This window comes from Struthio camelus, chromosome 8, assembly GCF_040807025.1.
Source record: "Struthio camelus isolate bStrCam1 chromosome 8, bStrCam1.hap1, whole genome shotgun sequence".
Taxonomy (NCBI): Eukaryota; Metazoa; Chordata; class Aves; order Struthioniformes; family Struthionidae; genus Struthio; species Struthio camelus.
The window spans coordinates 17,119,980-17,137,603 of NC_090949.1; the positions used below are offsets into that span (position 1 = coordinate 17,119,980).

Consider the following 17,624-nt stretch of genomic DNA (forward strand, 5'->3'; position numbering starts at 1 on the left):
TATTAAAGAAATGATATTTTCATTCCATTAGAAGGAAGCATCTATTCTCCCCTTCTCCTAGGAGAATGGAATAGTGTTGATTTACTAATAGCAATCTGGAGGACAGTATTTTAGTGAGGGTTCACAATTGACTGATGGAGTTTTACAAAACAGCCTCTAGGAACAGTTATAAATACATTGATTGTATGGCTTCCCTATGAGAAAACAGTAATTAAAATTATGCCACAGATTGGATCAGGACGTGTTAATATTTAATTAGGCAATAAGTGAGCTTGGTACAGGTGTCCAGAGTTGTTGACAGGAGCTTTGCTAATCCCTGTAATCTTGTCTTTTAAATAGTCGCCTCCTTGCTTTTTTGAAGTGTGAAGTTACATGCTTAAAGAGCAGACGTTAGAATTCCTGTGTTAGAATATCTTTCGTTTGTCAATTTTTAAATTTCTGTGGCTCTGCATTGAGTGTGAAATCACAGATGTTGTGTACTTAAAAGATTTTGCTAGAATTATGAGACTGGCTGCAATTCTCTCCTCTTTCTGGTCTAGAAGTGCTCGTTCTGTGGCATTAAGTGTCTCGCCCATAGCTGTCCTGGGGAGAATCTTGTGATTGTTATACTGTTGGATGAGGTCTTGCAAACACTTGCTTGTGTATTTTACTCACTTGTGTCCTGCAGATCTCACAGGATGTCGACATCTCTAGCTCATCCCTTTAGGGAACTTGCACTTAGTGCTGTTGCCCTACCGCCTTCTTACAGTATTTTGTTTAGCAATTGGAAAAAAAGTATTAGAGAGAACTGATTTTAAGACAAATATACTGCATAAATATTGAGTAGTCTGTAATTGTATGCTGCATGAAAAGCTGTGTTAAATTGACCTACTTCTTAAATTAGAAGAAGAGAATCAATTTGTTCTTCTAGTAAGTGTAACTCCCTTGGTGACCCTCCCAGACCATATATGATGCCTCTTCAATTGCATCATATAATTCTTCTCTTTCCTGTGTGTCTTACCTATGTTTTTATTGCGTCTTATCTGTGTGGATCCCTGCCTGGTTATCTTAGACTCATACTTTTCAGTCTGCCTTTTTCTTCCCTTTTAAGGGGACCATTCAACAGCATTTGTGTCGAATGAAGCCTTGAGAATGGCTGCTCTGTTATTTAGGCAGTTAAATGTATTTCATGACAAGTTGTGAGCACTGGTTTGATAATTGCGTTCCCTGATAGCTGAAGATAGACTAATATTTTTAGATGTGTGTAGGAGAATTAGTCTCTTAAGGCAACTAACTTATAATGATCCTTATCTACTTGAGCCCCAGAAGTAAGCATCGTAAAATGGGCTAACATACTTCAATTAATATGCTTTAATTTTCCACCTTTGTGAATGTGCACAGGTCCTTAAAAGCCATGCCACAGAAACTTCACTTTAAGATACAGATCAGAAGCTGATATCGATGTAAATATTCATGCTCCTATTTTATTCAATTCTATTCCACTCTAATCATGAGCGTTGCAACTTTTTGCAGTGAGGCAGGATAACAGAAACCAGTCTGGTCACGTTGATCACTTTTGAGCATCTGCTGTAGGTTATTATCCTGAAATTCCTTGTCAATATTTTAGAGAATGTGAACGATTTATAGAGTTCAGGTTTTTTGCTAAAGCTCATCAGGTATTTCATCCAAGCTATACAAATAATTCTTTGACAGTAGAAAAGTTACAGTTTGTAGTAAAGTAATACTGAGTTGTTACACAATTTCAAGACACCCTATCCTGGTACCTTGGGGATTATCTGTGCTGTTACGGTACGGCATTTTATTTTGTTTTAGGAAGACTCTAGCATTTCAGTTTATTAGAAATTGATTTTTGAAGGTTTATATTTTCTACCAGTTTTGTCATCTGAGTGTGACAACATCAGTATTAATGGGAGTGACTGGCACGCTATTAGTCAAGTTTAGTAAAATTTGAAACGCAGTTCTTCTGAATGCTGGCAGCAACAGAAGAAAAACCTTCAGATTTTTGTTAAGTAAAGTTTTGTGGGCCATTATTAAATAATGATTATAGTAATATAAGAATGTCACCTTGCACATCTAGAAGACTTAGAGGAGGTTTCTGAAGAGGCTTCAACGAGGATAGGAGCTCAGCTTAACCAGGTAAACTTCCATCCTGGCTGTTACTCTGACTGTTGTCATAGCAGCACCGACTGTGTATGGACTCCTGCAGCCTGCGCAGCTCGTGACCCTGTGCGGGGAGCTCAGCTGCCTTGCTGACTCTGATATTGCAGTGATTCAGAGCCAGTGTGTGTTAGCATCTGACAGGCTTTGTAAGGTAGTGGTAACCTCCAATTAAACGATGGGTAGAGGAGATTATAAACATCAGAAGAGATCTAGGGAATATGGTAAGTGTTAATAACACTTTAAATCAGCAAAGTTTGAGCTTGGGATTAATGTGTCTCCAGTCGGCAGGGGCAAAAGGAGGAGACGGGAACGGTGTAGCCATGTGGCCGAATCGCATCGCATAAGAGCATGTGCCACACCGGCGAATGCTAACGTGGGGGCTAAAGTAGTAAGTCTGCCTCGTGTTAACTTTGTCAGATCTCCTGAGTCACACTCGTTCGATTTGGTTATTTAACTATAAACTCAGCTAACAGTCGCTTCTGAAGCACTCAGTATGTTCCTTTCTCGTTTATCCTAAATGAGATCTATGCTCAAATGCTTTGATTAGGTATAGTAAATATTCTAGTTCAGAAATATTTGATGATTCAACCTGTGGATTTCCCAGGCTAGTATTAAATGGGAGTTATGCGTTCCTTGCAAACAGTCTCACTTCAATTAGTATTTTGAAGTGGTGATTTCCAAAAGATTTGGTTTCTTACTAGATCACAGTACCTTCCATACAGTATACTGAGTAGTTTCAGGCATATTCCTGGAGCTAAGGTTACTTAAACCTCCAAAGATGGTGGTTTTCTTTGGTATTTTGTTCTTTGTGTCAATTGCGATGACACTGTGGACCATCAGCAGCTGACTTCTTCAGCAGGCTGTTTTTCATGAGATCGTCTCCTAGGAGATGTACAGCACAGTCCAGAAAAATGTTGCATTGTGAAAGCTCTGGTTGCTTAATTAAATGCAAAATCAAAAACCTCTGGACAAACCAACATTTTTCCCAAGGGAAGTGTTGATTTTTGTGGAAATTGTATCATCTGTTGCAAACAGCTGGATAGAACATTTCTAAAGGGCTTGCTATTAGATATTCTTACTTTGTGTTGTGTCATGTGTCCTATTTTAATTTTTATTTCTAATTTTCTTTTTCAGCTGAAGAAAATCTTTACCTTTTTGGTTTTCTTCTGTTACAGCTTGTATGCTGTTTGTTTCCAGGCACTGGGAAAGCTTGCACTTGCAGTAGAGAAATGATATTTGTTTCTAAAAACCCCCTGAGAATCAGCTGATCAGCTTCAGATTTCTTTCTTATAGAAATCTGGAATGTTTTACCATGATTCTTCGGTTTCATGTCCCTTCACTAGAAATGAGTTAGCCTTTGAGACAATTACTGAACATTTTTGTCATCAGTCAGCTAAAGCAGCCATTCATTGATTAGATATTTACTGTATCAAAGCACTGAGAGCTAAGAATCGTACACTGCAAAACCAGATACAAAAGTGAATGTCTAAATACAGATACAACTTTTTATCAAGCATTATAAGTGTACTTCTCTCTTCTTCTGTGAGTATAGTTTCTGACCACAATACAGTTTGACAGCAGAATTTTAATCATGTTCTACTCTTACACCTTTATCAGAGACCTGATAAAATAGGTGCTTACATTGAACATTGGCAAGAAATTTTTCAGACGTCCTTCAATTTTTTTCTCTTTCCCTTCTTTCCCTCTCTCACTTCCTTGTCTTTCCCAAACAAACTGATATGAAGCTGATGAGGGTTTGGAGTTGCTTTGAAAGCATCTTTTGTTAGGAGACTAATTTTAACCTTGTGATAAAGATTGCTTTTTGTATTCCGTTGAATGTGATATCTAGTAATTGTTTGTCAAGGTGAAGTGCTGTAGAATAGAACACATTTTTAAAATGATGTTTTGTAGATACAGCACAAATGTCTTTATACTATTATGTTTAAAACCTAGAAGGATATATACCAGAAATAGGAGAAAAAGATTTATTAAATGTTATCATTTTAATTTTAAAGTGTTGTTATGGCTTTTCATTATGAAAAGGTTTTTTTTCTTTTGTACATCTACTCAAGAGAATAGAATTGTAAATAAAGTTCCCTGGATTCAAAGCAGATTTTTCTTTTAAAATATATAACTCAGCTAGAAAATATATGTTTGTACATTCAGCATACCCATAAAATTTACTCTTCACATTCTTTTTACTTTTACTCTTCATTTGTTTTGTTTTGATTTTTTTAAATCTCCTAATCTATTACCTGTGTTTAAGGGAGCTTTACATTACCAAATTAGGACTTCTAATCTAACCATCATATATGAATTCACAAAGCTTTGGGGGATTACTGTTGTTATTTTAAGCAAAGGCAGGCGAAATTTTTACTTGACTCGCAACGGGGATGGAATAGTCCTAGGATTATTTTAAGATGAACAGAATAAACGATTCTTCTCTTATACTCTAAACTTATAAGATTATCTAAAGAACTTGGTCTTTTACCATCTTAATCATAAGTTGTTGGTAGTGAGCTCCTGATATCTGTAAACTGCATTAGTAAGAGAGGTGGTATGCTGAGCAAGTAACAAGAGTAAAAGCTTAAGTACAAATTGTTAGATGTCTGTAAATCTTAAAGTTTCTGATATGTTCTTTTGGTTAGACCTTCAAGGACTGATGAGACAGTATAGAAAAAAATTAAATAGATGATAACTAAACTGCCAACTTTTACCAGTAGTAGTTGTTTGTCTTTCACACAATATGAGTGCTTCAGCAGTTTTTCTCTGAAATCTTGACATGTTGCTTTTTCCTGTATGGAGCTGCAGTCTTCTTGCTAACTTATTGGTTTGGAAACCTAGCTTGCTTGCTTGCTGGAGCTGTAGTGTTAAATTGGTTTAATAAACACAAATGGGTTAGTTTAATGTTCTAAAAACATTTATGAGGTAATGGTCTTCAGATTTTTTTTAATAGTTTGCATAACTCAGCTTATTCAGTCTAGAAATAGAGGAGAATATTAAAGATTTACAAGTGCTGTTTATACTTCAGACTTTCGGGATATAAGATACACACAGATTTGGGCACTTTCATCGTTAGAAAAAGTGAAAAACGTCTGATCAGATTAACTCTGTTTTGCAAATACATGCCAAATAGCCATCAAAAAACAGATCAGAATATTTTTTTAAAGTCTCATTTTCCCTTTATAGCATATTAGATCTTGTAAGTGAAAGTTGAAGTGTAATTTATAAATAATAGCAAGAACTGTTCTATACTAGTGGAGAGATCGGCATGTTTGTGCTTTAAGTCGCCCACGTGAGTGATCATGGAGGGCTGAGGAAATAATAGATTTTTAGTTCAGTTCTTATTTTGGTGAGAAAACTTGAAAAATATTGTTTTACATCATTTTATTATTATGTCTTATCTATCTTGAAGAGAAGCAAAGCAATGGAAAGAGGAGGGCTAGGTCTAGATCTCATTCACAAAAGCAATGCAAGAAAGGTGTCTGTTGGCCCTAAGTATCTCCTGTCGGGTGGTGGAGAGATTAGAGCAATTTCTGCATGGTGGGATGTTCTGAGATAAGTTGTTCTGTCAAGGCTGTTTCACTTCCAAAAAATACCTCAGTATTCACTGAGGGAAAGAGAGAAGATGAGAAAGCAAGTTTGCTGAGGTGTTTCACTCGCGTGGGAAGTATGCTGTCTAATCGAACACAAGTGTTGCAATTCAGCAGGCAAGATTTGTGTGCAATGTAACCTCGAAAGCAGCGCAGGGTGGTGACTAGTGTGCTGCAAGGCAGCAGTGGCAACAGCAGACTTCCTTGGGCAGGATCATAACTCAGCGTCCCTGAGACGGGAGGGCTGGGAATACCTCGTAAAAATCCTGCACTAGCACTTCCGCTTCCTGGAAATGAGTGAGTTCCGTTAATTTGCGTGGTTGTACATGGAGGAACGTTACCGTGTTTGCAGATGTATTTGCAGTGGATGTAGCTGTCTGTTAAAGGGGTCCAGAGAAGCTCAGCTGGAAAAAATTCTGAGCCGTTGAGAAACTCAGGAGAGCTAGTCGTAATCTTGGGCCTCAGAAGAACCTCAGGGAAATGTCTTATGTCTCATAGCCCTGATGGAGGAAAGAAAGTGAAGAACAACTCAGAAAGGATGTAGAGGAGCAGTGCTATGTGAAATGGTATTGTCTCAGGTTTCGCTTGCCTTTTGTAGATGGTTAAAACTCTAGAAGGGATGATACTGGACACAGTCTGGCTAGACAGCTGAGTGGCAGAAGAGGCAAATCAGCAGAGGACCTGGAGGCGGAGCTGGCAAGGGATCCCAAGGACAGAAGTCGGCAGCGCCGTTCTGCTCTGCGAGGCTGTGCAAGCCGTGGGGAGGCAGATTCCCAGAACGCTCCAACTCCTGGCATGTTAGGCAGGAAAGGGTGCCACCACATCCTCCTCTGCATTTTTAAATAGGTGAAATTGTACATTACGTTCGATTTTAATTAGTGAAAGCTGTAGAGAAAACTGAAGCCAGATGCTGGGAGGTTGATTAAATAATTTTGAAAATTAACTCTAAAAACAGCATTTCAAGTATAATACTAGGTTTTGAAATCTTTCTGACCTTTTCAATAGATCATTCAAAATCTGAGGAAAAGTAGTATATCAGAAATGGCTTAAATGCCTGCTTTTTTTTCAGTGACTGTATTTTATTGTTGAAATAACAAGTGATGTATTTAATACAGTAAAGTAGAACTTTACACATTTTTTTTACATTACAGTTTACTATCTTCACCAACTTTATCTGTAGGTATGCTGTACTGAGAAACTGGAGTAGAATTAACTTAAGATATTTATTTAGATCTCTTCTTCACAATAAGGCAATCGTGACTGCCTTGGTGTTCATATTGACATTTAGTAAGTAGTGACTGTGGGAATGTGCAGAACCATACTCTGCTTTGCAAACAGGATGCCCTCGCTCCCTGGAAGAAAGAAAGGTCAAATAAATTGACTTCATAAAAAGTAGTAATCTGCCCGTTGTGTTAAATCTTTTTTCTCATATTAATGAAAAGAAGCTGACAAAGGTCACTAAATCCTATCTGGTTTAGTATGTTAAAGTTTAGAAAAGCTTAATTTTGAAGTAGGCAGTGACTTTTATTGACTTTGGGGCCCAGCATTGCAAGGCGAGTTCTTTGTATCTCTTAGAAGCATCTCAGAGTGAAGAAAACAAATGTTAATACTTAGTATAATGTGATGAAATGTATTTATAAAATCCAAAACTTATTCAAAACCTCCATTGTGTGGCAGATATTTGTTTTGCAGAGCACCTGTACCTCAAGATTGAATACTTGAATGAGTTAATTGATGAGTTGGAGATGCAATTAATATTTACTTCCATATCCCAGATATATGTGCCTATTTGTTCTCTGGGCAAAAAAAAAAAAAAATGCTTCAAGCGCAGCAACTTCTGCAAATTAATAGAATAATAACAGAGCTGTGATATGAAAAAAAAAGCATAGACTTATTCTTTTGGTTCTTTTTATTATATTTGCCTCATAGAACTATATGAATTGAACAGGCTATGATATACCATCTGGGAGACTGTTTTTATATATTCCATATATATTCCACTGCAATTGATCTCTTTACACAACGTTTTTCTCCTTTTTTTTTGGTTTCTAGGATACATGGTTACATGGTTGTGAAATAAAAATGTGAACCAAGTTAATGAAGAGCTGTCTTCTTGATTCCCCTAAAACAATAACTCTGAGAGGTGAATAGCTTGATTCATTTCTACGGGTCATTAACTTTCACGCCTACAGATGACAACGTTAATATTCACAATGTGAATTATTTCTCTGCTGATCACTTCAGCAGAAACGCACAATGAGCGTGCTTATTGCATGATCTAGCACTGTGCCTGACACCCCTCTGGGTCCCTAAAAACTCAAAATGTCCCTAATGACCAAACATAAAGGTTTCTCCTTCTCAACTTAAACAGCATGGTTGTCTCTTGACAATACAGAAATCTGTGGCAATTATTAGCTGAAAATGTGGACGGTGTGAAATAAATCAAGTTTTAGAGTGAATAGTAAGGCATGGGCGGATGTACTGATTTACACCTTTTTTTAAATTTAGCTTATTAAAAACTGCTGGGTGTTTGAGGTGTGTGTGTTAAGGTGTTGTCTCAAAACCCCCAGCCCATTATACTTAAGTAGTTTAGAATTCAAGGCTCTGATTGTAGAGTTCAAAGATTAATTATTAGAGTGAGTGAGGCTTGATCAATGCCTTGGGCCTTTTTTTAGTGCTTTAATTAATCAACAAGAACAGAAATGTGTAATGCAGATGAACACAGTCTCAAGTTACCAGAATCCCAGAACTCTTCATAAGCAGATAAAGGGGGCTCCAAAAGCAGCAGCATATTGGCACTTTTATCTGTGTAGCACCACTTTCTTAGGTGATGTTCTGAGCTAGAAATATTGAAAAGATTGATGTGGTTGTTTCTGATGTGCTCTCCTGGAGAAAAGAATTGTCTTTTGAGGTAAAAGTAGTAATCTGGTAACTGAAATGTTCGTGATTCACTGTTGGTTCTTGATTCTATTGGCAGCCAGTTGTTGTGACTGTTTCTCTCGGCTTGCTGTGACTCTACTAGTCCCAGGTCATTTTGACTGGAATCTACCACTGAGTATGGTTTCCCTAATCCTGAAATCTACAGTAGTTTGCAGGATTTTCAGAGGAAACAGATTTATTTTCTGTGGACCATTCTATTTACCTTTGCCACTGATTTTTTAATCATTATTTCTGTACCTTTGTTTTTCAGTGTGCTCAGATATAAGCTTTGTTTTGCTTCAGTTGCTCTTCATTTAAGAGTCTTTCTGTCCTTGTTCTTGTATGTGAAAGTTTTGTGCTGTTTTCCCCATAGACTTTCTATTATTTGCATTGCATGGGGAGGTAAGAACCCGTAATATCATTTAACATTCACTGCCGTGACAGAAGGAAATGAAGCTGGCTAAAGCCAGCCACTAGATCATTTGCCTAACTCTCTCGCTGTTTAGCTTTTATGGCTCTAGCAGGAGACTGGGAAGAGGAAGATGATGGTGAGGCACATTCTGTATAGGTATTTTACACTTGTCTCAGCCAATTTTCTTTTCTGTCACTTGTGTGATTTCATACTGTATGTACACAGACAGATTCCTTGAATCGTCACGTAAGTTACAAATTCCATTTTGTTTCCCTGAACTGTGAGTCTTCTTGTGTCTTGGGGCTGTCATGTGCTAACAAGAGAAGGGAGAAGTGCCAGTGTGTCAGTCATCACAGACTCTACATGTAGCTGACTCTGAGCTAGGAGAGTCAACTGAGTAATGGGATCTTAAATAAAGACAGTATATTCCTCTCAGGAGGAATCAAAACAAAGAAGCCAGATAGCAGTGTTTGTATTTCAAAGCCAGGAAGGATCCTTAGAAGAAGCTTGATGAGGAAGGAGAATACAGTGGTGCATGGACACAGTGGAGGGATCCCGTGACACGGAGGCAGCAGCGAGACAGCAGAGGCTGCGATTCGAGGGAGCCACCCTGCTCTGCCCAGCGACGGGGTTTCCAGGAAGGCTCCTGGGCACTGGAGGGGATCAACCACAGTCTCAAACAATATTCAGGAACAGGGAAGAAATGTAAGCAGGGAAGACCTATGTGTGTTTATTGTTTCATGTGGCTCTGTGCATCTCCTGTGGTCGTTACAGTGAAGAGCAGCTGGTTTTGAGCCTTTTTGCAAAGTCTATGCATTACCTCAATCAACTTTGTGTGATTAGAAAGAAACAAACTGCCACTCAGATGCTGCGATGGCTGAACTCTGGGACTGAGTGAGCTGAGGCTGTGGGGATTTGGCAGCAGTCACAAGGTCTGAAACAGGGATCTACATTCTTAAAAAGAGGTTGCCTGGAGACCCAAAGCAGATGCTGGAAACTTCAGAGCATTTTCATATGGAAGCAGGCTAAGACTTTGCGAGTGTCCCACAAGAGGTGTATTCTAGGTTGTAACATGTCAGTCCTTGACTTCTTACTGTCAGTGAAATAAGAGACTGGAAGAAGAACAAAAAATGAACATAGTAAGACGACAAGCAGTACCATAGGTGGCTCAAGGCAATGTTTGGCGTACATACGCAAGCCAACCACAAAATGGAAATCATCGTGTGTGCTAATTTGCACTGAGCACAAGACTAATAATTACCACCAACAGACGAGCTATTAGCTCAGGCTTAGTGCCATGCTAAGGAAGCTACATAGCTTCTGCCTGCCTTGGAGCATGGGAAAAGGAGGCTTGCCTTTGCTTGAAACATGGACAAAGCAACTCCTATATATTGACAAATGAGCTGGTGCGCCCTGCACTTGCTGGACTATGGTTAGCAGATTTCTGACATTTAAGTATTTTTTTTAACATGTTTTACATGGTTTTTTTGTGCTGGATGATGTGATAACACTGGCCTCGGTATGAATAGCTTTATTGGACGACGTCAAAGCACAAGCTCCTGTGAGGTGTTTTAACAGGAATGAAACGCTCAAGAGGATAATGCAGAGGAAACTAATGTAAATGGTTCTTCTGCACAAACTGCAACTTTTGTAATCTGTTTTGGGAGTGTTTGGGGGGTATTGTACTTTCCTGCTTGTGTTTTTGGTTTGCATTGACTCAGGCACAATTCGGAAAATGTTCTGAATTATGTTTTGTGAAAATGTAACTTACTGTTCAGAGGGAGGTGATGCTTTTGTGATGAAGGGAAAGTATTATAATAGGAAAATTAGGGATTATTGTGATGTCCAAGATTCCAGAATTATTATTAAGCCTGAAAATAGATTAACTGGGGAGATTACGTTGTATGATTTCTGCATATGTAAATGGACATATAATTATCTATCACTGTAAAATATTAGCGCATATTTACTGAATAATATGCAATTCAACTTTATAAACAATTGACAATTACTCCAAATTTGCATACAATGTGAAGAAGAGTCTCTTTATTCTCTGTAACTGTAGCATTTGGCAGATTCAGGAATAAATAATCTTTTGTGGCAAGGGTATGCCTTATCAAACATATGCAGATCAGTGCTAATTAATGCTAATTAAGGTTTCCTGTCTATCTAGTTGGAAAAACGTCCAAATGTTATGAAATCCAGTTAGTATGCCTATTACCCTAATTGTTTTATATGGGATGGTTCTTAATTAAAATATGTAAATTGACCTTAATTGCTATATACTAATGGAGGTTCATGTTATCTCACTAAAAATGACAAGATGGTGAGGAGGGGTACTTAAACAAATAATTCTCATACATTTGTAACTAAATGACCTTTACTCAAAAATTATTTTTAATTGGAAATTGGCAAAAGAAACATTTTACCATCTATGTTTCCCTTTAGTTTTAAATAATGTCAGAATTTACAGTTCTTTGTTTAATATAGATACAGTGACATTGTAGCTTAATTAAGACTACTAAACAAGTCAACATTTTGTGTATTTACTCTCTGCTTCAGAATTGTTTGCTAACCTTATAGTGACCTTAGGAAATGTTGTGTTTTACAACATTGATCTGAATTTTAACTATTTTGGGGTTTTATTTTTGGATTTTGATATTTGTTTTAATCATGTCATTAAATTCTTGAAGTTCGGTACACTGGTATGCTTTTGCTAGTGCCCACACCGGTGATTCTAACTTTATATCAAGGAGGCTAGTGGGCAGGACCTTTTGCACTAGACCTATTTGTTTAGGATTCAGACTTTTGTCTTGATTGGTAATGCTAGTTCACACATACGCTGTTACACAACTGAGGCCTACACAGATTTTTCCACAAAGTCTTGTCTGTATTTTCTACCCAACACAGAAGCATTATTTGATTGATGTGTTGTATGCCGGTAGCTTTATAGGCATCCTGTAATTGGCATTTTCTTGATAGCTGAAATAGCTTGTGGTACGGTTTAACAGCAAGAGCAAACATTTTTCTGCTCTGATTTAAAGATATAATTAGACAGTCTGCTGACTTAGAGCGCTGGCCTCCTGTACTGCGTTTAATATTTTTGCCTGATTGCAGGCTACAGTAATTCTGAAAACATACGGTTTGTAAAACTTTCTACTCAGGCACATTGTGCAATACAGAGAAAAGAAACTTCCCTGCGTGCTGTGCGGCTCGGCAGCATAAACGTTGTGGAGCGTTGTCGTGCACGAGTGGCGCTGCTCAGCTTGCAGGGGCAGGCGCTTGGGCAGAGCGCAGCCTCGGTGGTGCGGCCCCAGCCCCGCTCCCGCGGCCTGCCTTCTGTGGGCTGCGGAGGGTCGAAGCCCTTTGCCGTTTGCTGGGTTCTGTGCAGGCGTGGGCAGCAGAGGCTCTGTTCAGCATGTCTCATGCCCACGTGTCTGTCTGTCCCCGTTCATTGTAGAGATGATAGCCTGGAGATCTAGCCATCCCAGAGCTGGGTCTAATATGCTGAAAGGTTTCGGTGCCATATCTTTCATATTCTAAAAAGTAAAGGTGAATCTTTCATAGGAACTAAATGGGGGGGAACACTTTGGTTTCTCGTCTTCCATATTGATCCGCTACTATAATCTCAGTTTTCACTTGTAACAACAGTACATTTTTAAAAGGTCTGATACAGCTATGTTTGTATTATGTTCGTAGACATCACTGATATGTACCTCACTTTGCAAAATCAATCTGAAAGATTTCACTGTTTTACAGGATATTGTGACCAACGTTTCTCCAAGGATTGTGCGTGGAGTTACTTCAGGTCCTATATACGGCCCAGGCCAAGGCTCTTTTCTAAACATTGAACTGATCAGCGAGAAAACAGCAGCCTATTGGTGTAAAAGTATTGCTGAATTAAAGGCTGACTTTCCGAACCATGTAAGTACTACTCAATCATAAAGATGCAGTATACATATGTAAAATCACCTATTTCATATTTACAAAATAGAATGCCAGTTTCTTTACTGACATAAGAGCGTGTTCTTAAAAATCTGAAGAGCTCATCAAAATCATTTTACGACAGCACATTCTGTGACATGACTGCTACAAAGGCACAACACAAACAGAGAACCATCATTCTTTCTTTGGTTAGGATGATCTTTATGTTCCAATAGATAATATTAAAGAGTGGATCCCAGTATAGATGCTTAGGAGTTTTGCTGTGAATAATTTTGTATATGAGATCATATTTAAAGATCTAACTTAATCATTTTCATTGTGAATTGAATTTAACTATAGAAACGATCTTTGTTCTTTTCATTCTTAATCCAAATGCAGAAGGTAATTCTAATATTTTTTTAAATGATTGGTTGCTTCAGGAGAGAAGAAACAGTGCTGACTTAAATTCATTACAAGGATAGGGTTTTGTTAGAGCCTTCTTTGCCCTGGGCAATATCTGTCTAGAAGGCAATAATTAGAGCTGGGAGCAAAGATGCCAGCTAGCTGGCATAAATGGATTTCAGCCACTGTTCTAGTGAATAAGAAGATCTAGGTGGAGAGTAAAAATCACCTTAATCATTATTTCAAATGGATGGACTTTTGGATTTCTAGCTCTAGAGGTCTTCTCTGTTGAAGTTTTATCTGCGTGGTTCAGCTGTGAGGAAAATAAGGGAACTTTCCTGAATATATTATTGTATGAAGACAGTCAGATTTCTTTTTTCTCATACCTGGGCTTTAAACATATGCATCTGCAAGTATAAAAATGCTCAAACAAGTTATATGAGTAGAAGAAGTTAAATGAATGTTTAATATCCCACTTTGCTGTTCGTGGATTGTGTGTTTCTTTTCTGAGGTTTGCGTCACTTTAACTATGATCGGACTTCACAACAGGTGAAAGTGTGAATCTAAAGATAATATTGTAGTTCTCCCATTTTGATTTTAACAGCCATCTTGTAAGTCCTAAGAACTAGCCACTGATATGGGATGAAGAAATCCCAAACTTCAGTGGTTCCCAGGGTGAACACTGTCTGATCATCCCTTACTACGCCAGTTATTACTTTTAGAATGTTAATTTAGCTTCCGCATGCTAGCCTCGTCTCTCCTTGCGGAATCGTAGAAGTTAAGCTATGTGTGGATTTTGAGAAAACGGCGTCCAGCAGCATAACTTGGCTTTCCTCACAAAGATTTTTAAAATGTGCCCCTAAGCTCAACTAAGAACTGTCATCATTTTAATGGTAGATTTGTTGCTAACTGCAAGCAGATTTTTGTCCACTTGAGTGGAAATCTCTTGGTGCTTATTTTGAAATACTCTGTATAATTAGAGCTTGCAGAAATTGTTTTTTCTAAATCTTGTTCACTCCTGTAGAAAAGCTTTTTAAACTTGACGTGTTGTTTTTTGGGGGTTTATTAAACCAAAAACACTTCTTGAGAAATGTCTCGGTGAACTTAATTAACAAGCAAAGAAGGACGTTTTCCACTCAAATGAAAGCAAAGCAGAGATGAGGGCACAAAAGTGATTACAGTACAGAAACTTATTTTGCTACAGTAAATATTAAAACAAATCAAAATTGATATGTGATTACATTTGCTATGTGGAACAATTAGTTTAAGGTAAAATTTCTTTTATAGCCAAAAAGAATATGAGCAAAATAGCTAGCTCACCAGAACATAATCCCACAACAGCATCCTGTCCCTTTTCTGTCTTGAAGAAATGAATTATAATGCAAAAGGAACTGCAGAATTCCCTCACCATAGCCTAGGATTTAAACTAAATCTTACAAGGGGTAGTGCAAAAGAGGCCAGCTGGCATAGCTCAGTGGAAAATTTCACATACTCATGACATATTTTGCTCTAGATCAGGAACTAGTATCTTCCTTGGGCAGGAGCACCTTTTCGTCCCTCTAGTGAGTGAAGGGGAGAGGGCTGTCTGATTCTTTGTCCCTTCTGGCTCTTGATTCTCATTCTTGGTTTGTGTTTCTCTGGAAAAGACTGACAGTCTTTTCCAGTCTTCTGTTAGCTTCTCCCTTCAGCTCTGATCAGAGAATCCCCTTCAAGTGGTCTAGGGCAAAAGCTCTCACCAGCAGAAACTCTAGAACCTTTATCATTTGCATCGATGCCGGTAGGGGTGAAATAAATATTTTTAGGGGCCTAGGTACAGGAGAAAGCAGTAAGAAGAATGATCTGGATTTTGTAGGTTTGTTTGTAAAGTAGCATCAAAATCACTGCTGTTTTGATTTGAGATATTTTATTATTTTTATTGTTAATTTAATGCCTGTTTTATAGATTCATCAAAAAACCAAAAAAATATTTCCTGCTAAGAAATTAGATGACACACGCAGTTCAGGTCCAAGATAATTTTGTCTTGGGGTTTTTTTTTAGCGTAAGTCAGTGTGCTGCTTCTCTGTTAAAATGATTTGCAGTTAACAATGGGATTGTTTTCCCCTCTGGTGCTTCATTGATTTCAGTCAGATATTAATTTGGCAACTTGGTTGTGACCATTTTAAAACATATGATATTATTCAGCATCATTTACTGTTAAATTTTCAAAGGAGGCAGTTTTAAAAACACTGAGTCCGCCTCTGTCTTTTATACCAAGACAACGTCCATTCAGTCAGAGAGAGTTGTGAAAGTCAGAAGGAAATTGGTGTATTTGTATCTGTGGTCTCCTTTTTACTCTCACAGATGTCCTGGCTTTACTTGTTTATGTTGGCCTGTCCCTTTGGTAGCCGAACTTGTTGCTCTTGCGGTAACTTATGGTTAACTAAGGGTTTTTTATGAGAGTCTATTAAGCATTTGTGTTCTTCTCTCTTATCTCCACATATAGTATCTGATAGCACAGGATTTATCATTTTGTGCAGTTATTAGATTCTTTGATTTTTCAGTAGTAGAGACTGCGAACTCAACAGCGGGTGAAGGAGGAGCAAATATTTTATTAATTTCACAATGCTAAATTTAGTACGAATGTATCACTTCTGAATTCGTATAAAGCTAACACTTTATAAGCAAATGGTGCATCCTCCTCAGATATAAGAGGTTCTTTGTCAAATGCTATATAAAAAAGTGAAAGAAAACAATAATCAGAATTTTCAGACTGGAATTTGAATACTACTTTGTTGAGAGAAATCATTACTGATACCATAATCAAGGACAGGGAGACTTTCCTCTTTCTTCCCTGCTGTAGAGGGACAGTTTGGGCCAAGGCTAACAAAAGGTGATCCCTCATAGTGCAAGGATTGTCTTGAGGAAAAGAAAGACTTCCCCTTTCTGAGGTCTACTTAGAGTGGTTTGGAATGGCCTCATGGTAGACTTCAAAGACTTAAACAGGTTTTGCCCGCAATGGAATTTGGATTTCCCTATGGACGATGACAGCGTTGTGGTCCTTATGCCTTGCTACTGAAGAATTCCTCTTCCGATGGGAAATATGTAAAGGTGTCAGTTCGTGTTAACCCCCTCTGTAAAGACCCCCCCCCCCCCCCATAATTGGAGCATGCAGCATTTGAAGTACTTTAGATAGCAGGGCAAAAGAACTGCAACTAATGCCACAACAAGAAGTCCTAGATTCATATCTTTTTTAATAAGGAGATACTTGTCTATAGGTGGATTGATGCAGTTTTCAGACGTTCGCTGTTTGGCATTTTATGTTATGTTTGAGAAATCAGTTTACTTAGTAAATATGAATTTGGCCAAGTAGAATTCATGACAGATTATGATCAGAAATGAAACTGGGGAGGAGGGGAGATTTCACTTGTACTTTAGCTAAAGTCTATGAACTGCAGTATCTCAGTAGAAGTGGCTGAGAAAGATGAAAAGAAAGTTATAAAAGCTTGCAAGAGAACTTACTGCTGAAATTTTATTTTCACATATTTGATATTAGCTACAGTGTGGTCATTATCTGTGCTGAATACTTGTAGTGGCAATACATCTTTATGTGCCAGTAAAATAGGGAGGTATATGCACAGCAGAGCTGACAATCAGGAGAAACATTTTTGGAGATTGCAGAGGATATGGGATACGTTGGTGGTAGCACTTGTTTCATCAGAAAAAAGCATACAAACTGCTGCTGCTTCTTATCAAAATCTTTTGCTTACCATAGCTAAGCCTCCTGATTTGGGTTGGTAAATCCTGTACTTACACAGATATCTGTTCTTTCAGCCCCTCAAGCATATTTATGTATTTACACTGTCTAGTAGTTGGCCAAAGACTGTAAGGTTTCACATCACCCTGAAATCTGTTTAATATCTGCACTGGGGAGAACAAGCTTGGGAAGGCCAGTGTTTGAAAGTGATAAAACGCTTCTCTGCAGAATAATGTAAACTGAGGGTTCAGTAAGAAGGGTGATGGGTACAGTTGTCAGGTAGTGTTTTACCACCTTCCGAAGACTGTAAGTGGTGCTTTGTGGATGTTAAAGTAAATTCATGAAAAATCTCAGTATGCAAATTATTTTGGCTCTGAGCACATACGGGAGACCACAGCAGTACAGATACAAGGCTTCAAGTGGCACTTAATGAAGCAAAATACATTGCAGCAGAAATGTCAATCACTACAGGGCTGACAGA

The 17,624-nt window shown here is 38.1% G+C and overlaps 1 protein-coding gene across 15 annotated transcripts in view; it reads left to right on the forward strand.

Moving 5' to 3' along the window:
• The window catches only part of DPYD (dihydropyrimidine dehydrogenase), a 386,630-nt gene that overhangs the window by 225,681 nt on the left and 143,325 nt on the right, over nt 1-17,624 (forward strand). For all 15 annotated transcript variants that reach the window (XM_068952361.1, XM_068952354.1, XM_068952355.1 and 12 more), the window contains one exon: nt 12,844-13,008. In XM_068952361.1, the coding sequence (XP_068808462.1) occupies nt 12,844-13,008 (165 nt within the window). The remainder of the gene's footprint in view (nt 1-12,843; nt 13,009-17,624) is intronic.